General features: G+C 47.6%; 1 protein-coding gene across 1 annotated transcript in view; it reads right to left on the bottom strand.

Moving 5' to 3' along the window:
* Positions 1-27,794, bottom strand: part of STN1 (STN1 subunit of CST complex) — a 36,742-nt gene that overhangs the window by 2,952 nt on the left and 5,996 nt on the right. The window contains exons 4-9 of the mRNA XM_045291553.1: positions 24,262-24,327; positions 16,405-16,581; positions 15,563-15,686; positions 12,790-12,961; positions 6,483-6,605; positions 3,679-3,751 (exon numbers count right to left, since the gene is read on the bottom strand). Of these exons, the coding sequence (XP_045147488.1) occupies positions 3,679-3,751; positions 6,483-6,605; positions 12,790-12,961; positions 15,563-15,686; positions 16,405-16,581; positions 24,262-24,327 (735 nt within the window). The remainder of the gene's footprint in view (positions 1-3,678; positions 3,752-6,482; positions 6,606-12,789; positions 12,962-15,562; positions 15,687-16,404; positions 16,582-24,261; positions 24,328-27,794) is intronic.

Here is a 27,794-nt window from a genome sequence, read left to right as displayed (position 1 = left end):
CTGTACTCTTCAGACAGTTTCAGAAGCACCGATTCATTTCATCCTCACAATCAGCAATGCTATCAACCAGAAAACTCACTGCCATCCAGTGATGCCGATGCACAACGCCCCTATCGGGCAGGGCAGCATTGCCCTCGTGGGTTTCTGAGACTGCAACTCTTGATAGAAGTAGAGAGCCTCAGCTCTCTCCCTAGGGGTAGCTGGTGGCTTTGAACTGCTGACCTTAAGGCGAATAGCCCAACGCATAACCACTACACCACCAGGGCTCCTTGAGCCAGTGATATAGGTGGCTATTATTATCATCCCCACCTTGCGTATGAAGAAACTGAGGCAAAGATTACTGAGCTGTGGTCTTTTCCCGCTTGTAGGATGGCCTCGGCAGGGACTTATAAATGTCAGAGGACCTTAAGTCATTCCATCGCTCATTCAGACAGAGAAAAACTCATGCCTCGTGGTTATCAGGGCTTTTTGGAAATGAGCTACAGGCCAAGCGGGAAAGGTTTAAAGGTGTAGCTGGATACCTGTCTCTACAAATAATGGAATTCAGTGCAGATCTTGAGAGGCTCTTCACTGGAACGTAGGTGACTGCTAACTAAAAAGAGGTCAGTTGGAGTTTACCTCAAGGTGCCCTGGAAGAAAGGCCTGGCGGCCACTTGGGAAACATCAGCTCATGGAATCTATGGAGTGGAGCTCTGTTCCCCCTCAGGGCACCCCCCTCAGAGGCAGCCCGCTGCCTACTCACTCACTATTTCTTTAGAAACGTCATCTAAGCAGTATACCGAGGTGTATAAAGGATCTCTAGAAAGAAAGAACCAGTACTTGGGATGGGGATGGGAGCTGGCGTGGGGCGTAAGTTTGACATTTCTGTGGGTACTCTGGTCCTGTTTGACTGTACGGTGCCCACATGCTATTATTTATAAGAACGTTTCTCATGCCAGAGCTGTTTCTCATGGAGAGGAGGGTGGGAGCGGAACTTAGCAGGTATTTACAGGCATTCCCAGTCCACCCTGCTTGGGTGCCACGGAGAGGTTGTCAGCACCAGGTGACTGGCTCCCGGCTTTCAGAGGCAGCTCCCACTGCTGGACACAGAGGCGGAGCCTGTCCACTTTGACACACACACTCCCCGGAGCAGGAGCAGGCACAGAACCAGGGGCTTTTGTGGTCCTTTGGGCCACATAGGCTGTGGGGTCCTCTGGGAGATGGGGTGTGAATTCCACTGATTTGCCTCACCAAGGCTTGTGTCAACTAATGCTGTTCTTGTCGTAACTCAAGCAAGAATCCAACACAGAGGCCGGTACCAGAGCTAGCTCAAGAACCAGCTCTCGGCCCTGTTGTTGGAGGGATCCCACATTTCAAAAAGTCATTACATGCATCTCAAATTGTGGGCGGTGTCGACACAACCTAGGGCCTCTCCTACCCTGAGACCAGAAGAACGAGATGGTGCTCAGACACCACTTTGGACTGCCATTCTGTCCAGGGGGCCGGTAGCAGCCCCACAGAAAATGATAGAAAATGCAGGACAAAACTCAAATTCCTTGGAAAGATCAAACTTCCTGGTCTGATGGAGACCACAGGAAGCCCCGAGCCTTCCAGCCTAGAACATACCCTTCTAACTGGGAACTGAAGCCACTCCCAGGCGTCTGCCTTCAGCTGAACAATAGACTGACGGAGAACAAACAATATTATCACGCATCAGGGTTGCGCTCCCTCTGACAATCAACTGCCAGGTCAACGTTCACCTGGGAGCAGAGGAGCAGACAAGGAGGGGCAGGGAAGCTACATCCCGGGAAGAGAACAAACAAACTGCACATAGTGAGAGTGCTGACACTGTAAGGGCTGTAACCAACGTCACACACAGTCTGTATAAAATGCCTACAAGGGGACCCGTCTGGTTGTGCGAACTTCCACCTGAGCCACAATCCTTTTTTCCCCAGACGCAAGGGTACTTGTTCTTAGTGATCTGATTGGTCCGAGGAGCAGCTGGGCAGTCCTGCACTGAAATAACAGATTGCCTCAGGTTCACCTTAAGGCCTGTGGTCAGACCACCTGGGCTCTGACCTTGTTGGGTTGAAAGGCTACACAGGGTGGTGCACCACTGATGCCCGGGCTGGGGGCCTGGCCACTCCACCTGTGATAAGGCCTGGAGGGAACCCAGGTGCCATGTGAGTGGGCAGGAAACATTGGAGGTGGCCTTCTCTGGAGAGAAACAAACCAGGGTCGGGCTCGCGGTCAGGCCTTCTACTTGCTTCTAGCATCACAGAGTCAAAGTCATTGCCAGCAAGCACATGTTTGCAAAAGGCAGTGTTGAAAAGTCACCTTTAAGACCGGCCAGTGTCCCCAGGTGCCTACAGATAAGAGTGATGTTTTCTTCTCTGCCGAACCACAGCTTCAAACCTGGTTCATTTCTGTTTGCCACTGGGCCTTGCTGAGAATTTGCCTTTCCACTACGGAATACTGGTTCTATCCTTTAACAAGATCCCCAGGTGAGTCTTCTGTATCGATAAACATCCCTAAGACCTGTCAGTCACCCAGGGGATCTTGCTAAACTGTAGATTCTGCTTTCCTGTGTCTGGGGTGGAGAGGCAAATTCTCAGCTGGGGGTTGACCAGGGCCAAACCAGTTTGGGAACCCTGTTTCTAACTAGTGTGGAAATGCCAACATTCCTGTCACACCACCTACAGTTGGAGTTTCTAACCACTAGGGGGTGACACAATGCCACTAAAGATACTAATCACCACTTCCCAAGGTGGCTGGACTCATTCACTCACTGCCTTCCAGTTAACCCTGCCTCCTCCCGACCTTGTGGGTTTCCGAGGACTTGCTATTAGGTGCAGCTGGGTCGGTTCTGACTCATAACGATGGAGTAGAAAGCCCCATCTTTCTCCAAGGGAGCAGCTGCTGTGATCACTGTTGACGAGAGCAGAAAGCCTCGTCTTTTCCTCCGCTAGTAGTATCACACTGCCGACCTTGATGTTAGCAGCCTGACACATAACCACTTCACTACCGGGGCTCCTCTAGGCTAGCGGGGAGACAGACAGGCGGTAACTTGGATGCAGGGGAGGATAATATCCCAGGAGCAGGTGAAGAGAAATCAAAGGGGTGTGGGGGACTGGGTAAACTATTGGGGGATTTGATAAATAGTTGTTGCATACAAAATTGATGATCAGAAATGTAAACCTCCACCTCATGCACAATTAAAAAATATTGTTTAAAGATTATCATTAAAAAAAAAAAGTCTAGGGCCAAACCACACTGGATCAGAAGTGTCAGAATGACTTGGAGCTCATCTGTCCAGCCTCCGCCCCACCCCATCCCAGCGAATCAAATCCCCAGGGGCAGGCCCCAGGGCAGAGGTAACACCGGCCTTCTCTCAGCTCATCCGGCTAGTGTACGAACGTGGGAAAGCCTACCAGGGCTTCTGGAAAGCTTTATACAAACAGAAGGTGTTGACGTTACAGGGTAAGGGCACTTGTAATATTTTACAAGCTCCAAGGTTGAATCAGAGGTCAGAACAACTGGGCCAGCCCAACATGCTTTACAGGGAGGAGGAAACAGGCTGAGAGGGCAGGTACCTGGACTAATCTCCCCTCAGCCCCACGTCCCAGGTCTTCAGCTTTACACCCAATGCTCCCTGGAGGGGCCGCCCGCTCCCAGGGGTGCCAGGCTCTCCCCACTTACGATTTGGCTTCCGGCAGTCTTCTTGGATGATGCGGTGGACCTTCCTGAGCAGTTCTTTGTTCTCCCTGGTTACCTAATAGGAAAGACACCCAGAGAGAAAGCAGGCTTTAACCCCGCGCACGTGACACTACACATCTTGATGAGCATTTACGGCAGTTTGGAAAGATTTCATGAGGCCTCCTTCCCATGCCAACAATTCAAATTTCAATACTTGGCATATTGTGAACCCAGTTCTGTCCGAAAGCAGCTGACCATCGGCCGGCCCCAGAGGGGTGCCCTCGCCCCGTAGTGGCAGCTAGATCTCTGGGGCTATGGTGGGAGGATGGGAAATCTGACCTTTGAGGTAGCAACTTTCTTTTTAAGCATTCAGAACACAGTCCGCAACATGTTCTTGTTTCGATAGACGGATGTTTGAGGGAGACCAGATGATCAAAGTCTCGGCTCCCTGACACCCCTGTGTCTGTCCTTGTCCTATGATTCGGTACTTTCTTCCTGGTCTAACCACGATGAAAAGGTGGGGAAGGGAAGGGAAAGCTAACAGGAGAGTAAACAGCTTAGCCATTGAAAGCAGTTTAAGTTCTCAAAGGCAACATAACCTACTTCCTCTCTCCACCAGCTCAGGTGAGAGGGCTGCAGCCAGAGGTGCCTGGGCCGCACGTCACTCAGTGGTTGAGCATGACAAGGAGGAGCTGATAGCAGGGCTCCAGTGGAAAGAACCTGTTGTGGAAATGATGACGGCAACATATGCACAAGGGTGCTTGACCCAATTGAGTGGTGGATTGCTAGGAGATATGTAAGAGCCCCCAATAAAATGATCGATTAAAAGAAGAAAGACAAAAGGGGGGGGGGAAAGGCAGTGGGGGGGGGAGGAAGAAAGAAGCCTGCAAACAAACAGAGCTGGAGGTTTCCGCTTAGCGAGGCCAGACATGTTTGTCGGACCAGACACACAGGATGGGTGGTGGCAAGGCCTGCCTTCTCTCAGCTCACCCGGCCCTAGTGAGGATTGAATATAGTACAGCGTATGAGAGTTTTGGGGAAGCATTATACAAACAGAAAGTCCTGATGTTAGAGGGTAATAAGTTCCCGGAGGTAGGGTCTCAGGAGAAGGAAACCCAGCAGGCCGGCCAGGGAGGCGGAAGGGCAGTAAACTCAGGGAAGGGGCTGGGGATGCTGGGGAAGAGAGCCTTTTGGCTCCATCACCCCATTCTCACTCACAGTGATTCACAGGAGGAAGTGGCTCAGGCTCGCCACACCTTGGCCCTGGCCTGATGCCCAGCCCGGCCACTCCCCAGGAGGGGCTCCCTCTACAGACCACGAGGCAGGCTGCCCAGAGGGTGGGGGTGCATGTGTGTCCCTTCCCTGCAGGGGGTGGCTGGTTCCCAGCTGGCCTGCCCCATGCTGGAGGGAGAGGAGCCGCACACGCCCCTTACATAGATGGGAATAAATTCTAATAGTATTGAAGACAGGCCCTAAACTACCAGATCACTCCAGCAGATCCACATCAGGAATCTGCTATGGCGGAATCACCCCTCAGTGGTGAGACTTCTGGGACCTGTCTCCCCAGGCCACTTGCCGGCCTGCTTCCTCCACTATCAAAGGCGCCATGAGACAGCGGGTGGATTTGGCTTTTTAGTGAGGGGGTGGAGCCCTGGTGGCACAGAGGTTAAGCACTAAGCTGCTAACCGCAAGGTCAGCCGTCTGGCCCATCGGCCCCTCCCCTGGAGAGAGGCCTGGCAGTCAGGGCCCTAAAGACTCAGGCAGGGCCGGCCTGTCCTGGAGGCCCACTGCACTGCGCTCCCAGTGGAGAGGTGCATCTGATAGGTCAGGTGCTCACTGCTAACCCCAAGGTGGGAGGTGGAGTCCACTCAGAGCCTCGGGAGAAAGGTCTGGTGATGGGCTTCCGAAACAGCAGCCAGGGAAACCCCATGGACTCACCTTGCGGCCATTTGTGTTCCTGACAAGACAACGTTTTCCCGCTCTATCGTCAACAAGCATTCGCACTCCTGATGGGAAAGCCCACTGCAATAGCCGTTTGGGGGGCCGATCAGCCTGTGCTGACTGACAGCTTAAACATGCACACCCTTTGGTCCTGCAATTCCCCTGTTTCTTAAAATGAGCCCACGGAGAGAGCCAGTCTGTGCCAGCAGAGTTGGAAACCGCCTGAAGCTCGACGCAGTGAGCGGTGGTTTAAACCACAAAACACCACGACACCTTGGCCAGTCTCAACCACAGGGAAGCCCAGGTCGGTGGCTTTGGGCTGTTTTCTGAGTACCAGTATGTACGGAGGCCCGTGGGGAAATATTCTGGTATTGAAATAGTTGCTGAACATGATTGGGAGCAGTGGTTCTTGACTGTTGCAAGAGACACTTGTCAGTGTCTGAAGACATTTCTGGTTGTCGCGGTTGAAAAGTGCTACTGACACTTAAAGGAGGCCTGGTGGCGGTGGCGCGGTGGGTGAGGCACTGACGGCTACCTGTGAGCTTGGCAGTTCAAACGCACCAGCCGCTCCACGGGAGAAACACGAGGCTGTGTGCTCCCATAAAGATCCACAGGCTCAGGAACCTGAAGGAGCAGTTCTCGGACCTAGCGCATGGCTGTGGGCCGGAATGAACTCACTGGCTGTGAGCTTACTAGCATCTAATGGGCAGCGGTCAGGGATGTTGCCGAATCTCTTTCAATGCATAGGGCAGCCCCCCAGCAGAGACCCATCAGGCCAGTATGTCAACTGCACCGAGGCTGCAGCATTCACAGGGATGTTTTAGGGGAGATGAGCCAAGAGCAACCACCAGTCACAGGTTTCTTACATAGTAGAGGTTACCCAAACCATCTTCTTTCTGGAAAACCAGGCCCTTGTCCTGCAGCAGCTGTAGAGCATTCTTAAAGATTCTGTGGATAGCCTTGGAAGTGGTGTCCTTCTTAAATTCCACCTGTGGGAAGAGGACAAAGAAAGAAAGGAAAACAAGCCGCAGAAGGAAGTGAGGCTATCAGACCCACTCTAGCCAACCTGAGAGCAGCCCCCTAGGCCGCTGGCTGGTTGAGGAATTTGCCTGCTAGGCGCTCCATCTGCCGAGTCAGAAAGAAGCAGGTGTGCTCAGGCCTAGCCAGGGTGGTGTTTAAGGGAGAGAGACGGTTCGCCTGGGCAGGACCATACCTGATAACCCTCCCACTTCACTGTGGTTTTCTTGTCTCATTCTGTGGTAGGGGCGATAACCTCACAGAGCTATTGGCGTGATCTTTCACTTTGTTTGTAAGACAGACCACACATATTGAGGTGACTGGTGATTCGGCGGTAGGATTCTTGCCTTCCATTCAGGAGACCTGGCCAACACACCTCATGGTCTGTCTGAAGAGGCTTATGTGTCCTGAGATGCTGAACAGGTCCCAGCAGAGCTTCCAGACAAACACAGACCAGGAGGGAGGAAAGGCCTGGCGATCCACTAAAAAACTGGGCCAATGGGAACTTTGTGGGTCACGACGGTCTGATATGCAACGTATCAGGAGGATGGATTTGCTCTGCTGGGGACGGACGGGGTGGCCCAGAGTCAGGGGGCCAGCTCCAGGGCTGCTCACAGCAGCAAGCAGTGCATGTACATTATCTCCTTTCTTCGTGGAAAGTGTGGCTAGCTACAATCTCTCCTGGGGACTTGAAAGAATTATTGTACGCACATTGCAACAATCTAGGAGCCCAGTGTGTCGTCGGTGACAAAACTTGTTTTAGGGGGCGGATGGTGGTGGCCCACAGCCCTGGCCAAGGTGAGCCCCGGAAGCAGACAGCGGAGAGGAGTCTGAGAATGAAGCACACCCAGAAGGAGCCTCTGCTGTGACCAGCTTTCTACGTGCTCACTCTCAATGAGTCTCCTGTAGGAGGGGGGTTTGCTTAGAGGCACCAGGTCAGCCCGTTTCTTATGGCCACCGGGGTCTTCACTGGGCAGAGGAAGCAAGGGCACAAGGTATGTCCTGGAAACTCAATGGTGTGCTTCTTGAGCAGGCCCTCTGTGTCCTGTCACACACACACACACACACACACACACACACACACACACACCCCTGGCACACAGTGGGCAACGAAGGAAGACTGGGGAAGCCAGACGAAATGAATGCCCCAGTAGAAAATGCCATCATCCTGGTGACTGTACTGGGCGTTTTCGGTGCATTCTCAAAACAAAGAAAACGATGACCAACAATTGTCCTCCAACCTGCAGAGCCACCTTTAAAGTACAAGGGATTCATCAAGACGTCAGGACATTGCCCCAAGGACATGTGGCAGTGTTTGGAGGCAGGCCTGTCTGTCATGGAGGTTAAGGAGCTAAGAGGGTGGGTAGGAGGAGCTGAAGACGGTGCCTCAAAGGAGGGGTGGGGAGAAGAGAGAGCCCCACCCCCAAGTGGTCTCCAGGGCTGACCGTCCACCCTTCTGAAGAGGAGGTCTCCCAAACAGGCATTTTCTTAGTCTGGGAGACCCTTAGATCCTGGTGACTGTGCACAAGCAGGCTTTCTGGCTTGAAGATGGCAGTCTGAGACTCTCCATTCGGTGAATTATCTACGCTTTTCCGGAACTGAGCAAGGTGGAGACCCTGACTGGGAGAGCATGAGGGCCTACGAGTCAGCAAACATTCCAGTCCTGACAGCACCCGTGCTCTGCAGGGCGAGAGAGAAGCTGACAACTCCCACAGGCAGAAGAACTATGCGGGCGTGGTTAGAATAAACACCTCATCTAGCGTAATCCTCCGCCACACAGCTTTGGACTCAAGGGGGCTGAAGGGAAAGCTGTTTTCTCATGTTACACACGAGGGCTCTTCCCGAGGGGAAGCACAATCCACCCAAGACGGACTCCTTCATCGTCAACATCCCAGGACTTGCCATCTGAAGCCCGTTTAACATTGGAATCTGAAGGGCTGAGTCCCTGGCGCCTCTCCCTCAGAGGGAGACGTTGGGAATGAGCCAGCAGGGACTGGTGCAGTTACTCTTGTTGGTGGCCACCCTGGAGTGGACCCGGATGGCATGGTGACTCCGTGCCCATCAGCAGACAGATCCTGCTCCGGCCCCTCCGTCAGTTTCAGACCAGACTGCTGTGGGCCAGCAGGCTCTCCTTGGCTGACTTTTGGAAGGAGAACTCCAGGCCTTTCCTCCTCAGGTGTCTCAGTCGTCCAGTACCGAGCAACACACAAGCCTCTGTGGGTAGTTGTGGTACGTGAGGTGCGTCTGCTGGCAACCTGACCCTGCTCCCTCCCATGGAAGACAGAAGGCTACCGCCGAGCCACGGGCACCTGAGACACAACGAGGGCCGTCATTGAAGGTGGCTATCCTTGCCGGAGGCCTGGCTCCTCCTCCCAGATTTCAAAAATATGCCAAGCAGCGAGGAGAGTGGGCACTCAGTCTGCGGGATCAAAAGCCCCGCAGAACTGTGGACAGAAAAGACTTGATACTAAACAATCAGGGGTGCTTCCCATCCAAAAACCTTTGCCTCGGCTGACCTTGGCTTCCCTGGCCTGGCCAGGAAGACTTCAGGCTCCCAGGCCAAGAGCATCCCCTCGCCTCTCCGGTGCAGGCGTAGCTCTTCCTGGGTCAAACGGGCCCCGGGTCCTTCTTGTCTTTTCCTCCAGGGCAGTGGCAGACACCCTGAGTCAGGAGGCTGAAACTGCTCCCGGGGGAGAGCAGCGACAGGCTGAACCTGCTGAGCCTGAGCAGCCTCGGCTCAGGAACTGGGTGGGTCTCCGAGAAGTGTATATATAGTCTTGGTTCCCAAACAAGCTCCACATTCATCCAGCTGTCACAGAAACAATGGCTCTGCGAGCCCGGCTGATCATGTTTCTGGATTTGCGAAGAAAGGCCAGGGTGGGGTGAAGAAAAAAACAAAAGGAAAAGAAAAGGGGTTCCCACTCGCGCCCCCACCCCACTGGCGGAAAACTCAAACGCTTGAGCACCATCGCCCTGGGTTGGGTATACTTTTATCCATGACAACAGGAAACGCCAAAGGCTCTCGGGTTTCACCACTGCGGCCCAAGAAGGCCATTCTTCCAGGGCTCCAGGGAACAGCGGAAGCTCATGACACTGACCTCCCCTGCCCAAACAAAACAGTGACAGGGAGTGATTAATTCATAATTGATCGAGAAGTCGTTTCCAAAGACAAAACAAACCCAGTGCCCAAACTCATTTCTTCGCCAGTGTTGTTTCTGCTCCAGGTGGTTTTGAAAGGTTAGCACCCCAGAAGTCGCCGGTAGATCATTTTGCATGGGAGCGCCTCTTTTCAGTCCTCCAAGAGGCCTAGGTCTCTAGCAGCTGTCACAGAGGCATGAGCTGGGGGACAACGCTGCCTGCCGCAAGCCTGCATTTCCTTCGAAACATGCCGATGGGGTGGGCAGACATCCGGGGAGGCCAATTTGGCAGCGAGCCTTCTCTAAATGATTAAATGTGGAAAGGGTCGGCCTGCTGTCAGCAGCAAGCTGGGAGAGACTCAAGGGCCAAGGTGTGACCCTGTGCCCTGGGGCTCCTTGAAACGCTATCCCTCCTCTCTGGGGTCAGCAGTCCACAGCCTGCTGCCAGGAAAAGGTAATTAGGGGCGCTCATGAGATGCAGTGATGGGGCCCAGGAGGTGGGACTGGTGACCCCATATCGGTTCCACCATGACAATAAAGCAAACGCACGCTACGTGACAAGGGTATGAAGAGAAACCCTGTTGGCCAAAGGCTGGAAATCATTACACGGTGCAGAGACGGCGAGATGACCTGCGTAAACGTTGGGACGTGCTAACCAAAGATGATGGGCTAACAGTGACTCTGGGCATGCTACGTGACTGGACCTGAAAGAGCAACCATGCTCACTGAGAAGCCGGGCACAGACTGGTGTGAGTCCTGCTATCATTTATGTTCAAAAGAGGATACTAATAATCGTTTTATGTGCACAGACGTTCTATAAAAAGATATTCAAGAGACTAGTGAGGGTGCTCGGCTCTAGGGGAAGGGGATGGGCAAAACACTTACTTTAACCTGTATCATTTTGAGCTTTTGAAGAAAAAGTTTTGATTTTAGTAAAAATACATGTTGCCAATTCAACATTTTTTACACATCCAATTTCGACACGCTGACTACGGCCATCATGTGTGCAAACCGCATCAGTATCCATTACCGAAATTTCCATTATCGTTTAATGGGTGCACACGTTGCCTTCGAGGTAGCTGTGCCTCATGGCGACCCTGTAGGGCAGGGTAGAACAACCCCTGTGGGTTTCTAAGACTGTAAATCTTTATGGGAATAGAAAGCCTCATCTTTCTTCCAACAGAGCAACGGAGGGGTTTGAACTGCTGACCTTGGGGTTATTAGCAGCCCAATGAGTACCTACCGGTCTTTTTCAACACATAAACAGTGTTTCCTAAAAGCATTTGAATTTCTAAAAACCATTCATTCCTTCAATTAAGAATTACTGGGACCCTGTTGATGCCTACCCTGTTCTAGGTGTTGGGGACAGAGCAACGAACCAGGCAGACAAGACGTCTGCTACCAAAGGGAGGGTGGAGGGACAGGCAGGCCGACCAATAAATTAAGGTGACCAGATTTAAAGCAGGACACCATTGACCTGGGAGGGGGGGGTCCTTGATTAAAAAGTTGGTCTATGTGGACCAAATAGACCGTTCCCTAGCTTGTCGTGCATTCTTTAAAACAATCGGGACTTTTTTAAAATGCCAAAAATCCGGACTGTCTCGCCAAAAGCGGGACGTCTGGTCACCTTACAATAAACGTCATTGACATCAAGAGATGGGAGGATAGGAGGCTCTGTGGTGAGAGCTCCCGCGCCTATAAGAACAGATGCCGGGGAGGACAAGAGGTGACGCTTAACCTGAGATGATTCCTGGGAGGATGGAATAAAGCAAAGAATGAATGAATACGGGTTGTGTTACCACAACAAAAAGCTGTAGAGATGGTATTGAAAGGAAAGTCTAAAAGCAAAGTCTCAAATAATTCTTCATCCTAAGCAATTAAATAATTTAAGTTAACCTGTCACATTCATAATAAAACAACTTGGACAGCTAAAAAAAAATTGTAGGAAGTCCCTAGTTACAAACACCCCAACAGCCCATAGTTAGGGACCAATCCCTCTAACCCCTTCCTATTATATTGAAATTTTGAGATACATACAATGGTTTGTAATAACAAACAGGCATTACTTTGCTTGTGCATCAAAACATTACTATTATTTTAGTATTATGTTAAAGATGTTTTCATGTTTCTTAAATGTGTTTTACCCATGGAAAGGGACACAATATAGTAAACTGTATGCTTAGTCAAATTAGCTGACTAAGTGGCGTTAGACATCAAGCCATTCCTGAACTGTTTTGGTTCACACATAAATCCAACTTAAAGACAGACAAGAACACAACAATTTGAGGACTCCTTGTTCTAGAAATGGTTTGAAATGTTCATTTAAAAGTTTTTACGTACTGATACAACTAGGTCTTTATTTCAGTATAAATAGAAACCAAACTGACTATCTCCAAGTCGATGCTGACTCATGAGGGCCTACAGGACAGGATGGAACTGCCCCCATGGGTTTCTGAGACTTTATGGCAGTAAAAAGTCTCATCTTTCTCGCAAGGAGCCACTGGTGGTTTTGAACTGCTGACCTTGTGGTTAGTAGCCCAACACATAACAACTACATCACCAGGGCTCCTAAAACAGGACAGGTTCGTTTTATTCTGAAGACCAGAAAGCAAACCATTTAAAATCCTTGGTTCAAGTTCAAGAATCTCTTGCTGAACAATAATAACTTTAGGATGATAATTACACCTTCCTGTTGACTGCCCCCTCATTTGACTCCCACGGGGATGAACTACCCAGCTCAGTGAATTCTAAGAACCGGTACTAAGAACCTTAGGCTATTATTATTGATTTTTTTGCTACGCATACGTGGTTAATTTCAGTAACGCGGGGAAGAAGCCAGGTGCACTCTCATTTCACATTCTTCGTGGTCAGTGACTTTGGCAGACAAGAACCGACACGTGCCAGGACCACCAGCTGACCCTTGGGTCTGTCCCTGTGAGCCTCCGTCCCATAGGCGCATCCACCGTGCCCATGAGCTGTCGAGGCAGGGCGAGTCCTCCCTTGGGCGCGCGGCACTCACCAGGTCAGGGCTGGTCTCCAGGGTCACAGGCTGACTGGCCAGAGCCAGCAAAGGCTCCACCATTTCCAACTCCTGCTGGTAAAAGGTCTGCACTCTGTTCTCCACGAGGAATTCTCTGGCTTTGTCACTCAGCAGACACGTGAGGTCAGCGAGGGTCAGGGTGCCCGGGGTGCTGTTGGGAGAAAATTCAGAAAACGATGCCCGTGTTCCTTTTTGTACGTGTGAAACCGAAATGCAGCTTGCATGCGCAGCGCCATGGTCATGGTCATGCGTGTGCCTGGAACCAGGGCGATTCATACAGTGAACAGGTTGTGGCAGTTTAAAAGGTGAGGCGGAGGGAAGTGAGCTCACGAAGGGATTCCTCTGAGTTCAGAAAATGTCTCGTGACAGACAAGCAAGCAGCGGAGGGCTCGTGTGTGCAGAAAGCAGATGAGGACCCACAAGACGCACGGGCACCGTGAAGCTTGTGCACGCACAGCAGGAAGCAGGTCTCGGGGAGGCACGTCAGGCTAGGAACAACGGTAACCTCGGGGAAATGGAACTCAGGTGGAAATAAAAGGAAATCAGCGAGCTTTACTTTGGCGCTATAGTGATTAAACGATTGGACTGCGCTCCTCAAACTCGGCAGTTTGAAACCACCATTTCCTCCTGGAGAGAAAGATGGGACTTTCTACTCTGGTATAGAGCTACGGTCTCGGAAACTCACGGGGCCGTTCTCCCCTGTCCCACCTGGTCACTAGGAGTCGGCGTCGACCGGAGGGCAGAGAGAGAATCTCTGCACTTACCTCCTTACAGTCCGTACTCCTCCATATAAGTTTAAAACACGCACTATATTCATGGGTTGGGCAAATGAAAAGTGCACATGAAAAGTTTCCTTTCTGCCCTGGTTCCGTCCTGATCGTTCCAATCCCCACCCACTCAGGAGCCACTGCTACTGGCTCTCTGGAGCCCTGCCCAAGCTCCTCTATACCTATACTGGCTAACAGGTGTATATTCTGATTGCTCCTGGGTTACTGTCCCACTATAGAGGCCTGCACCTCCATACCGTGCCTCTTACACTACAAGGCTCACGCTTGTAGAATGAACATACTTACAATCAAACATGCACGAGGCTTATAACAGAGTCCCTGGGTGTTGCCAGGCATCAGGACTGACTGGTCGGAAGTGGTGTGTGTGTGGTACACAGAGGGCAAGTCAAAATATATTGCTACTGGGGTGAGGGTGGGGGGGCGGGGTTCCAGTTCATATGCTCAAGATTTAATCCAAACCAAAGGTGTTTCCACATATCTCTGCCGTCAGTGGATGGCTACAGGCAAGTTCTCTCAGTGATGTACTTGCCTGGTCTCATTAGGGTACTTTTAAAAAGGTCTGATCAAAACAGTGACATCTGCCGGGGCCAGTTCAATTCAAGGCAGAGAGATGGGCTCAGAGGGGTGATGCCTGTCTGGCGGCATGCCAAAGGGGTGATCTTGACAGATTTTTCTCACAAGATACAACACCATCATGGGGCGTATTATCCACAAGTTTTAATGACATGATAAATTGCACTGGTGAGAAAAAAAGACCAGGAAAGTTGCACCGATACCTTTTCCCCATCACCAAATGTACCTGCTCACCCTTCAGGGATGCCAAGGGCTGTCTTATGAGAATCTCACTGGGGACTGTTCCCCGCTACCCTACAGCCCTGATCTTGCCCTTCTAGCCTTCTTTTTGCTTCCAAAACGCATATAACACTTCCAAGGAGCATGATTTGAGCTTTCATGTGGTAGAAACCAAAGGGCATAGAATCGGGAGAGGGTTAGAGAGATGGAAACAAATCTTTCAGAAAGTACAGCCCTCGATGGAGGATATGCTGAGAAACGATAGCTACCTATTTCACTATTTTTGTTTAATAAAGGTTTCCATGATTTTCTAAAACAATACTTTTTGACTTCCCTTGGTACTTGCAATGGAAAACCATTTGCTCTGCTACATATGCTTTTAATTGCCTTGATCATTGCCTCCACACAATGGGCCACCGAGTTCCTGTAGAATGGGACCCACCAGCCCTGAGTTCTGGAAGCTGCTTTCAGCAGCGCTGATGGCCCAGGCACCTTTGCTTCTAGGTGCTGCACTCCATTTAATTTGCCATTTGGTGCATGGTTTACAAAAAGTCATGCATTCCTGCATAATTCACTTTCTACATTTGTCAGGAATGAGGAACACACAACAAGGATATAATTTTAAGATTTCTCTTCAGCAGTGGCTTTTAAGTGTTTTGATAATGATATCCCATCAGCTTTTCTTAATTTCAGTGCTACTGAATTTGGGGGCTGGATAGTGCTTAGTTGTTGGGGGCTGTCCTCTGATCTTCAGGATATTTTGCAGTATGTTTGGCCTCTACTCACTAGATGCCAGTAGAATCCGCCAAGCAAGGGCAATTAAAAAGAAAAAAATTGTTTAAATTTAAAACTCTAGACATAACCAAATGTCCCCTGACAGGGCAAGACGATCCCTGGTTGTGAACCTGTGGAGGAAATTATTATTACCATTATTATTTACCCTGGTGTCATTTCTTGGCTCTTTGTGGAGCCCCTGGATCCGTGTGTTTAGAAATTTCATGAAATTTGAAAGAAAAAAAAAATTCTGTCATGATTTCTTCAAATGCTTTTTCTGTGCTTCCCCCTTCTTCAGGGCCTCCAATCATGCACACACTAATCTTCCTCCCAACAGTTCTAGAAAGTCTGTACCATTGCACCAAGGCCTACCACAATGGGGATTAGCTGTCACGTACCTCAGCGCCTCTGCTTTCTCTAGGGTGGGGCTCTGGCAAGGCTGGTCATAAACTTTCCGGTAGACAGCAGGTACCTCAAGCATCCTTGCAATCTGAATGCTCCACACTGGATCGTCCACTTTATCTAATAGGCCACAGGGGGGAAAGGAAGCCACAGAAATGATACACAAATCCGTTCTTTCCCATGTCCCTCGGCTGCTGGGAGGACAAGGAAGAGGGTGCTCCCAGGACCATCAGCCTACGTGCACTAAGTGGTCCCAGCCTTCCTGTGAGCTGGAACCAGCTCCCCACGCATCAAAGACTTTGCCAATGAGTGACTTAGGAACAGACAAAGCACACAAGCAAACACATCGACCTGTCACTCTGGTGCATAGCAGGGACCTTCCTTGAGATTTCAAATGGACAACCAAGGAGTATTGCTCAGATAATATGCGACTCTCATCGTTCTGGTTAGCTGTTCCTTTCAAAGTTAGTAGACTCAATGGGATTCCAGAAATCTCTACCATTTCGAAGCATAAGAACACTTTGCTTTAATGGATAAGCACCTGAAACCTCAAACTCTGGAGTTCCCAACTCACTTGCACCTTTGAGAACTCTACTCAGCTGTCCAAAAGAAAACAAGACCATTATACATTTAGTAAGTCATTCGTTTTCTATCATTATTGAAACTTTCTCTTAAAAAATTACATTAAATTAGAAAAGCATGTTGTGCAATATAATTTCTGCCATTAAATAGTTAAATTTTCTTATTTGAAATTTTGGAAGTTTGCCTTTTAGCTAAAAAGAGCTTATGAGGCACACTCCAGAATGACAGCGTGTGTGCAGAAAGCTCTCGTGCTTACAATACACGGTGGCATGGACCTCGCGGGCTTCTCTGTACGTGCGGATATAGCCTCGGATGTGCAGAAGGTCTCCGATATCTATCTTTGTTCTCTGCTCAATGGTGTCTTGCAACTTCTTAAGCTGTGAGGTTATGCTCAGCTCTCTTGCTGTGCTTGGGGCAGCTGTAGCTGTTTGGGCTGGAAAGAAAGAGAGAAATTGCAACACAATCTCTATGTAACATGTGTGAGGTTATGCATTGGGATGTGATCCGAAAGGTCAGCAGTTCAAAACCACCAGCTGCTTACCCTCCTCACCAAACACCCCCCACCCCCCACCCCGCAAAAAAAAGGAAAGACGGGCTTCCTACTCCTGTAAATAGTTAGAGTCTTGGAAACTCATGGGGCAGCTGTCCCCTGCCCTTGGGGTCACTGTGAGTCAGCATCAACTCGATGGCAGTGAGTTTAGTTTCATTTGAGAGTAAGAACAGCACAATCCTGGAAGAAGGAACTGAAAGCTTCGTGTCTATTAGCAGGCTCGTTTCCAGAAACAAATAACTGCCATTTCTTTCCCATGGTGACACTGGCAATATGTGCACATTGACAGATCCTACAATGGCTTCACTCACTTTAGCTTATCAGATACGTAGGTGTGAGAAACTGAGGAATGGGAAGAGAGTGTATTTGGACAAATTCTTTATTCTCCTATTTTAAGACGCCTGGGAGGCCAGGATTCTGGGTGGAGAGAAGCCTTCTCCCAATCACATTCTCATAATTAAAAATAATCCCCACAATATCTTCGCATAATAGTGCTGCCTTAAAGTTACCTCTTACAAGCACAAGGCAGCTTTATCTATCTGAGCAGACGTGTTATGATTGATCTTCCTTGGGGGACAGTCACTCCCCCTCACCTGCCCTCAGCACTGGTGTCAGGTTACTCTTCCGATGAACTCAGGGACCTTTAGGGTTAGGGCACAGCCCACTTTGTTACCTATGTGATTACCTGTAACTAGAGTGGTTTGCATGCCCTGAGAGTATATAAGGTGATAGGAGAATACAATCTCTTCCTGCCTGGTCCTGGTTCTGAAGCCATGCGAAAAGTGAGCACCCCAAAACTTTTATCTGTCTGTTAATTTCTTCCCTTCAATTACACAACCACCTCTTAGGACCCATCCAGATGTGAGGCTGACCTCACACATAGGGTTAGGAATGGAATTGTGTCCCCCTCAAATATGTTTTCCAATCCTGACCTCTAGACCTGTGGATATAATGTAACATAATGTAATCACCTGGTATCTGTTGTAATGCAGTGTAATCACCCTCTACAATACAATCTAATGTAATCATTCTGAGGCTACACTAGTGTGGGGTGGATCCTAGAACTAATCACTTCTGAATTACATAAAGAGCAGCGCAGACACACGACATGCACTTGCCCAGGCAAAGACCAACGCCACGAGAGGACTGCCAATGAAGCAAGGAAGGAGTCAACGCCACTGAGACCCTGCCTGGACCTCTGGCTCCAGAACTGTCAGAAAATAAAGCCACACACTTGCAGGGTTTCTGGAATAGCAGTAAGTAAATCCCATATGGTTTTATTTTGTGCTTAAAGCACAGGCTGTGCATGTGTGTTGTAAGATCATTTACGCCCTGTATTTCCTTAGGTGCATGCTCTTCAGCTCTTATCAATACTTTGTTAATTCTGTAAAACTCGGGAAAACAATGTCGGTTTATTTCTTATGTTATTCTCATTCCATTGCTTTTTTAAAAAAATGTTCATTTGATTTTACTTATTTTGAAAAAAAAAAAAAAAAAGGAAAAATGTTTACTCCATCTGTCTATGGCTGATGGTACCTTTCAGGACTACAGGAGGAAGGTATGGGAGTTTACCATATGAAACGCCAACCGTCTCCCTTAGATTATTTCATGTAAGCTGCTAGACAGGTCCATCTCTTACAAAATACTGTTTTCGAGCCAAGTCACCAGGATGTGCTAAATGCTGGTTTATATCCATCCCACTGATGTATTCCTGGTTTAGCATATGCCACCGCCAGCAACCCCACTGCCAGTTGCTCTCAAATCAAGTCTACGCATGATGACCTCTTGTGTGTCAGAACAGAATTATGCTTCATCGAGCTTCTAATGGCTGATGTTTTGAAAGGGGATTGCCAGGTCACCCTTTCAAGGTCACTCTGGATGGACTTGAAATATCAACTCTGTTAGCTTCTGATAGTAACCATTTCTGCCACTCAGGAACTAATGGTAGTAGGATTTCTAGTATTAGTTCTACTTAGACAAACTATAATATAATGAGTACCTCTTTTGATCTAGTCATCAAATTTTCTATTTTATAACCAAATAGAGTTTTGATAACTAAGACCTGGTACTATACAGAGCCATTCATCTAAATATATCTACTCTACCACAGGAAACAGCAATTTAGAGATCTTATAGAACTTGGTGTATCAGTAACCAATACCTAAGAACCTGGACCCAATTAGCATTACTGCTACTTAGATTACTAAGTTGTTTTTAGAAAGGATTAAATAATTATTATTATTATAATTATTTGGATACACTATTTTTTAGAGTGCTTTTAGTCTTATAGAAAAAAAGTATGCAGAAAGGGCAGAATTCTCATATATTTCCTCTGCTCTCTGCAACCACACCATGCCATCGAGTCAATTCCGACTCATACAGACCCTATATAAGGTTCCCAAATGTATGGGAGTACACAGTCTCATCTTTCTCCTACAGAGTAACTAGTGTATTTGAACTGCTGACCTTGTGGTTAGCAAGCAGGCCCGCACCTAACCCATTCCTATTATGATTGATATCTTCTATTACTGTGGTCGATTTCTTGCAACTGATGGACTGATATGGACACATTATATTAACTAGAGCCAAGAGCTTACCTTAGAGCTCACTCTACTTCACAGTTCTGAGCTTTGACAAATGTCCCGGATCCACCATTACATTCTCATGCAGAAGGGTCTCCCTGTCCTTGAAATGCCCTGTGCTTCTTCACCGATTGCCCCCCTCCTTCCCTGTGCCTCAGCCGACCAGGGATCTGTTTGCTGCTGCTGCTGCTGCTGCTGCAGTTTGCCTTCTCCAGAACAGAACCACAGAGTCCGGTTTATGCAGACTGGCTTCTTTCCAGTCTCACTCGGCATGTAAGTTCTTCCAGGTCCTTTCCTAGCTTAATCTCTCATGGATCTCGATCGATCGCTGCACCATCGTTTGCATGTCCATCCAGCTACTGAAGGATAGCTTGGTTACGTCCAATTTGGGGCCAAGGGGCATGTGTATACTGCCTCTGTGTAGACATGATTTTACAGCCTATTTGGCTGAAATTAACAGGGGGTACAATTTCTGGGTCATCTATTAAACTTAAAAAAAAAAAAAACCCTTCCAGAATGTCCCCCAAAGTGTCTATATTTTGCATTTCCATTAGGAATGAACGAGAGTTCCTACTGCTCTCCATTCTCATCAGCATTTGGTGTTGTCAGTGTACTGGACATCATTAATTCTAATATATTCTAATGTGTGTAGGGTGGTTGTTCTAATATGCATTTTCCTAGGGACATAGCAAGGAGCCCTGGAGTTGCCGTTAGGCAAGCACTGGTCTGCTAAGCACAAGGTTGACAGTTCAAACCCACCAGCTGCTCCTTGGGTGAAAAATGAGGCTTTCTAGGCCTGCAAAATTTTACAGAAACCCAGTTTCGGGTCACAGGGGGCTGGCATCAACTCAACAGCTGTTGGTTTGGGGTAATGACATATGACATAGTGTATCTTTTCCTGTGTTTATTTGCCAGGTATAACGAAATGTCTATTTTAAGGTGACCAGACGTTCCGCTTTTGGCGGGACAGTCGCGATTTTTGGCGTTTTTAAAAAGTCTCGATTTTTTGAAAGAATGCACGACAAGCTAGGGAACTGTCTATTTGGTCCATAAAGACCAAATTTTTAATCAAGAACCCCCCCACCTCCCACCCCCGATCAATGGTGTCCCGCTTTAAATCTGGTCACCTTAGTCTATTCAGATAATTTTTGAAATGGATTGTCTCTTAATGTTCCAAGTGTTCTTCATATAACTTGAATACAAGTCTTTTATCAGATAGGTGCTTTACAAAGATTTTCTCTCAGTCCATGGCTCATTTTTCATAGTCTTAAGAAAGTCTACATTTTAAAAGGTTATTCCTTGCATGATAGATATATTTATAACAAATAAAAGCAGGAACAGAGCCTGCTTATGACCAACCAAAGACTTCACGGGATTCAGTTTCTTAGGGTGCTGTTTTCATGGGACATCCCATGTGTTGAGTGTTTCTGTTCTACTTCTTACTTGATTATGTAGTGTGCGGGGTCTTAAAAGCTTTGGCCCAGAAGCACAACAACTGGTCTCTAGTCACAGGGCGCAACAGAGGCAGGAGTGGCAGGGGTGAGAGAAAGAAGTGGAATATGTGGCTAATCACCTTCATGAATCACTCTGTCCTTTGCCACGAGACCAGAAGAACGAAACGGTGCCCGTCCTCCATTATGGAACATGCAGATCAAAGACTGTACAGGAGATTCTTGATCAAAAGGGGGGAAAATACAGACTAGAATTTCAAGTTGTCAGGGAATTCAGAATGCCTGAAGCCATGGAAGCTGGATGGATCCCCGAAACTTAAGCTTTAAAACAAAATCTGCCTTAAGGTCTTCCAGACGACAGTTTAGCTTAACTAGTAAAGAAAGTCTGCCTTCAGCATGATGCTCTTTTAAGATCGTCTAGTTAAGGCCAAACTGACCACTGCCCTTTGGAAGACGGGGTGGAGCAAGCTGAAGCAGGTGAAATGGCTGCACAATTGAAGAACGGAGTCATCAGGGTCCTGGGCGGTGCGTGTGGAGATGTTTGAACTAGGATCTGTTCTACCGTATACATTCTCAACAGCAGCAAAAAAGAAAATAAATTTCTTTTTAAAAGTCTACTCCATCTGGGTTCCTAGCTCCATGTCCTCTTCTAGTCTAGCCTGAATTGTAAAGATATTTCTAAATTTCATCTTCAGAAATGACAGGCAGTCATCGAGGCCCCCTGACTCAATCCGACTGGTGGCTGAGGAAGACAGGCCCAGCTTTTATTTCAAGGGTGCGCCGGACCACTGAGAGAGGGGCCCAAGCTGTGTGATTAATGAACAGCATGAGATGGCTGAGCCTGACAGGATCCTATTTTAAGTAGCCTATCTCAGCCTGACCGATGAGCCCTTGGAAGAGTCTACTATGAAAGTCTAAGCTTTCTTCACTTTGCTCTCAACACGGAATCCAAATGGTACCCTCAACATGACACTCATGAGTCAGCGTTATATTCTTATACCCTAACTGGCTCCAACGGGATCTTCACTCAGACTAAATGTAATCTTAACAATGAGCCTTCACTGGCCACTTGTCTATGGAAAGCTTTTAAATTGTGGGCGATTAAACTAAAAGGAGAGAACAGGCTAGTCAGGAATAATTTAAGACATAACTTCATGCATCAGATGAGGAGAATCTTTTTCGGGCGCCCTCCCTGTCCCGTTCCCACTGTTTAAAGCCTCACAGTAGGTTCCAATTAAAGCCACCCGCTGGGACAGTGCGTTTATGCATCTGCTGAGGGATACTTTCAAAGGCTCACTCTCATTAGTAAGAGTTGTTTCGGTTAACTAAAAAAATTACCAAGCATGTGAATTTTATGATATTCATGATGAGATTGCTTAAATGCACTTAACTGTCTTTAATGAACTCAGAGTTCATTTTGAAAATTAAAACATGATCTAAAACGGGGCTTAATAAACTACAGCCAGAGGGCCAAACCAGCCCAGAGCCTATTTTCTGTAAATACATTTCTTTTAAATAACGTTCTATTGTATTCTCCGAGGACGTTTGCACGGCAGGGTCGGTTCCCGTTGGAGCATTTCTACACACACTGTTCAGTGCATTAGTCATCTCGTCCCAGAGATGGCCATGTTCCCTTTCACCATGTGCTGGTGGGCCTGTTTCGGGCGCTCTAACTGCCCTGCCCCCTACCATCTCACCTTTGTCTCAGAGTACTAATTGATGACCTTTGGGTTTTCCAATGGGGCACTGGAATTTACAGATATGTTCCTTTATTTTCATCCTATAGTTTATTCCAAAATGTTGTTTCACTCCAAGGTGACCTTAAAGAAGAATTTCAGGTCCGTGTTTAAAGAGTGCCTCTAGTTTCAACTGATCCACTCAGTCGAGGCGTATCAGAATTTAAGGTCTGCTCCCTTTGTCCTTCCATTCCTGCAGGGCCTCGCTACCGTGGTCCTGATCAGAATGGTTGCCAGTGGGAACCGAGCACCATCCAGTTCTTCTGGTCCCAGGTAAATGAAATTTATGTTGGAACACAGTCAGACCCTTTATTTATGTATTACTGCCTGTGCTGGCTTTTATGATACAATGGTAAAGTTCAATAGTTGAGACCCAGATGACAGGGCTCAAAAGGTTAAAATTTTTTACACTCTGGCCTTTTGTATAAAAAGTTTGCTGACGTCTTCCATATCTGAGGCAAGTATCTACAATCAAATTATACCTTCTAATGAAAGATTGTATCAACAACCATAAATCTGCAAATGATTTAAATAGCCTAGGCATATATGAAAATCCCAACTCCGGTTATCAAATAGGTTTATGTCTTTTACCTATAAGGCATTTAAATTAAAAAAAACCTCTGGTGTCTTTTTTGTGTTTTGTTTTGTTTTTAATTACGGAACTTCCTAGACAAATTAGCGCCATTGATTTAAATGTCTTCATATTAGGAAATCGGAATCTCAAAGCTATGTGAAACCCATGGCCATATTCTCAACATAAGAACATGAGAAAATTAAAGAGCATTACACCAGGCAGTATTGTCTACCCAGGAAGGTGAGATCCTGACCATTTCCTTGTGCAATGGCAAACAGGCAAGAAGAAACGACTCCAAGTGTAAGGCACTCACCACGTACAACACACGGAAATAGACACAGATATCTGATGCAGACTAAGCGACATATTTTGAGTATTCATGCAGGACGAGGTTTGAAACAACAACAAAGAGAAGGTCCCCGTTTCTGTAGTTTCTTTACAGCCAACATGGCGTGGCATTTTTGTTGAGACCACAATCTCCCCAAACCAAACTTACTGCCGTCCAGCTGGTTCAGACTCGAAGTGATCCTGGAGGGCAGGGTAGACCTGCCTTCTGGAGTTCCCAGAGGGGAACTCTTCCAGGAGTAGAAAGCCTCATCTCTCTCCCACTGCACCCGTCGACAACTTGCAAAGGAATGTTGGTATGCCTAGACACTTGGCCTAAAACATCTTGACGTACATAATGTTAATGTAAGGTGACCAGATGTCCCGCTTTTGGTGGGACAGTCCCAATTTCTAACAATTTGTCCCGCGTCCCGTGGCGTTTTAAAAAAGTCCTGATTAAAAAAAAAAAAGTCCTGATTTTTGGAAAGAATGCATGAAAAGCTAGGGTATATGGTTTTCGGCTGCCATGTGGCTATTTCGCCAGAATATGAGTTTTATCAATGGTGTCCCGCTGGTGTCCCGCTTTACCAATGTTAAAATCTGGTCACCTTATTTTAATGACATGATAAATATGAATGATGGAAACCTCCCAGTGTCCTATTTACATTCCCATAGACTCAGCAGGAAAACAGCCCCAAAGAGATGGGAGAAAGAAAAACAACGGGCTCTCCTCTCATGGAGTCAGTGTTCAGAGCAGCCAAAGCTCTGGGCCCAATGCTTCACGATCAGCGTAACTCGTTAGTGGACAAGGGTGCAACTCTCAGCCTGCATCTCCTCTTGAGGAATGTCCGCTGAGAGCAGCGCAGTAAGGGAATGTGATCAATGGAGTGAATTACCTGATAAGAACTCAGGATTGCTCTTCTTCCAGCAGATACAGTTAATCACTCCCGTGCTGTCATCCACTGCAAGAAAAACAAATATAGGTGGAAGAGAGATGTGGCAGTGCTGGCAAATTAGCACGTGCCATCCTATTTTCAATAACCTGGGGGGCCACATCCATAGCCCATTCTCCAACCTTCAGGAATGTCTCCTCGTTTCCCAGAGCCAACTGACTGTCTGTACACGTCAGTGCTCTACTTGAGGTGAATGTGATGCATTCAACATGCCACTCGTCCTGCCTCCTTGTCACTCCTCTCTTCTGAAAATGAGGCCCCATCTCAATGATGGCTGACACGCACAGTCAGCCTTTCTCTCCTGCCCTGGAACAAGAGCACGTCACCCAGCCTGTGGTCTGGGGTCACCCTGTGTTACCCTTTGCTCCCTCACTAGCTTGCTAACTCACCAGGACACAGCATTTCCTGCCTTGGGGCCTGGGCTTTTCTTTGTGAAAGAGCTGCTGCCCAAGCCTTACAAATGCAGGGCATGTCAGTGAAGTCTTAGATTTTCATCAGAGAAACAATCAAATCCTCATCATAAAAGGAATGTTGGTCTGGCTTATTTTATCCCTGGCTGAAAACAAAGAGGGAAAAAACCTCTCATTGCACTTGGTTTAAGGGCTGTAAAGCTGTTTGAAAATGTTTGCTGGGGGTGTTTTCCCTGTGTCTGATCGCTGATACTATCAGAGCAGAGATGACTAAGCAAGGAGTCGGTGGGCCTACTGACTTTTTAGAATTCAGGACAGCTGATTGTAAAAGCAAATATAATACAGGAGAAACTTCAGACTTAGAAGAAACCTGCTTGCTCAACTCAATGATGGCAGTCGTAGTATCTGTGTTGCAAGCAGAGCCCAAAGTGGCTTTTTAATAAGATATATTCCAGATGGGTTTTATTTCCTGAAATTGCAACATAAATGCGAGAATTATTGGACAATATTATTAATATCACACTCCAGTAAGTTTTGCTGAAGATAATTAAAAAATAGCTGCAGCAGAACATCGACAGAGAACTGCCAGAAACTCAAGCACAATTAAGATAATGATGTGGAATGAGGGAGATCATTACTGACCTCAGGTGGATCCTGATTGAAAGCAGAGACAATGACTTGTGTTGCGTTGACTATGCAAAGGCATTCAACTGTGTGAGTCAGAACAAACTGTGGATGCCATTGGGGACAATGGTGATTCCAGAGCACTGAATTAGGCACACAGAGAACCTGTCCATAGACCAACAGGCAGTCGGTTGAACAGAACAAGGGGGTATGCATGGCTTACAGTCAGCAAAAGGAGTATATCAGGATTGTGCCCTTTCACTATATTTATTCCATCTGTATGTGGAGCTAACAATGGGAAAAAACAAACAAACAAAAACTGGACTGTATGAAGAAGAATGCAGCATCGGGATCGAAGGGATGTACAAGAACCATCTGCAATATGTAGCTGATGCTTGCTGGAAGCCAAGAGCAGGAACAGCTGAAGGCCAAAGCCTACAACCTTCAGCAGGGATTAGAACTCAGTGTAAAGGCAACAAAAACCCTCATCCCTGTTCCAATAGACAACAGCTGACAGATCCATGGAGACCAGGCTGGGCTTGTCCAGGACCTCCTTTCAGTTGGATTTGCTCTCCATGCCCACCAATGCAGCAGTCAAGGAATCAAAGGGCAAAATAATAATAATAATAATAATAAAATCAAAGGGTATCATACTGCATTGGGCAAATCTGTGGCGAAAGACCTCTTTCAAGGATTAAAAAGTGAAGCGATCTCTTGGGGGCTAAGGTGGGCTTGACCACAGCCAAGTGTTCTCCACCGCCTCAAAGGCCCGCAAAAGCTGGACAATGAATTAGGAAGACTGAAGAAGAAATGATGCATTTGAACTTGGTGTCAAAAAAGAACATTATACCTACAACTGTCGAAAGAATGAATCAATTTGCCCTGGAGGACGCACAGCCAGAATGTTCCTCATGTCTCAGACTTTGGACGTGTTATCAGGAGGGATCCGTTTCTGGCAAATGATCAGTGAAAAAGAGGAAAACCCTCACGGACACTTCGCCAAACAGACACTTCACCAAAAGAGACATTCAGGTGGCCGAGACAAAGGGAGAAATGCTCGTGATCATCATCCATTCAAGAGACGCAAATCAAAACAGGAGACCACCTCACCCCAACATCTAATAGCAAATTAAAAAAACAGAGAACAACAAATGCTGGCAAGGGCACAGAGAGGCTATAACCGCATACGCTGCCAGTGGGGCTGTCAGATGGTGCAACACGGTGGAAGGTAGGGGTGGCGCCGCCTAAGGAAGTGGGGATTAGAGATGCCATACGGCCCAGCCATCCTTCTACTTGCTGGATATCCTAGAGAAATAAGGGCTGTGACGTGAATGGATATACACACAGCATGTTCACTGCAGCTCTATTTTTAACAGCAAAAAGATGGAAACCACCCGTGTGCCCATCAGGGGAGGAATTAATAATTAAAAAGAAACTTTTGGAACGTGCACACAATAGAATACTGTGCAACATGAAAGACTCCTGAATCCGGGAGACAGCTCGCAGCATTGGCGAACTTGGAGGACAATCGGCTAAGGGAAATCACTCAAACACAAAAAGGACGGCTGCGTGTGAGAGACCAGCAATATAAAAAGACAAGAAGAGGCTTTCAACGGGAAAGACACATTCTTTGACGATTACCAGGGGTAGGAGATGAAAGGGAGGGGGAGCCATGAGCTAGAGGGTAGACAAGTACTCACTTTGGTGAAGAAGAAGGCAACACACAATAAGAAAGGGGTTAGGAAACGTGATGGGGCAGAGGGAGGCTGGGAGATTTACAAGAGAGGCAACAGTTTATAACTGGAAGGCAACAGAGGCAAATGCTGTTATATGTACAATGATGCAATATTGGGGATCTACAGGTCGATGCTTGTATAGACACATATGCTGACCAGGTGTGGGAGAGAGATTGGGAGTATACCCATACATGTATAAATGTGACAGAAGATAGCCATAGAAGCGTATTTGATTTTGCGGCAAATATATCCGTGAACATGGATGAACACATAAGGGATAAAGTTACGGACATCTTGGACATGACCAAATACATTGAGGGAATGAGTCACTAAGCCTTGGGGATCGGGATCATAGTCTTGGGGGACACCAAGGTCAATTGGCATACCATAGTTCACAGAGACAATGTGCTACACCCTACTGTGGGGAGTAGTGACTAGGGTCTTAAATGCTTCAGAGAAGCCATCTCAGGTAGGCCCAACTATTGGTCTCTTCCCACCAAGAGGAAGAAGAGTAATGAAAATAAAAGATACATGGAAAGAATTAGTCCAATGGCTACTGAACCATGCAAACACCAGTCTCACAAACCAGAAAAACTAGATGATGCTCGCTTAACACCACTAACTGTTCTGAAAAGGGTCAGATTAAAAGACTCTGGAGATAGTGGGAGAAAATGTGGAACAGTGACCTAAAACAAACAAACAAACA

Source organism: Echinops telfairi, unplaced genomic scaffold (genome assembly GCF_000313985.2).
Source record: "Echinops telfairi isolate 266 unplaced genomic scaffold, ASM31398v2 ScPeMD7_70;HRSCAF=299, whole genome shotgun sequence".
Taxonomy (NCBI): Eukaryota; Metazoa; Chordata; class Mammalia; order Afrosoricida; family Tenrecidae; genus Echinops; species Echinops telfairi.
Note: the sequence above shows the minus strand (reverse complement) of the source record. Positions and strands in the feature narration are given on the sequence as shown.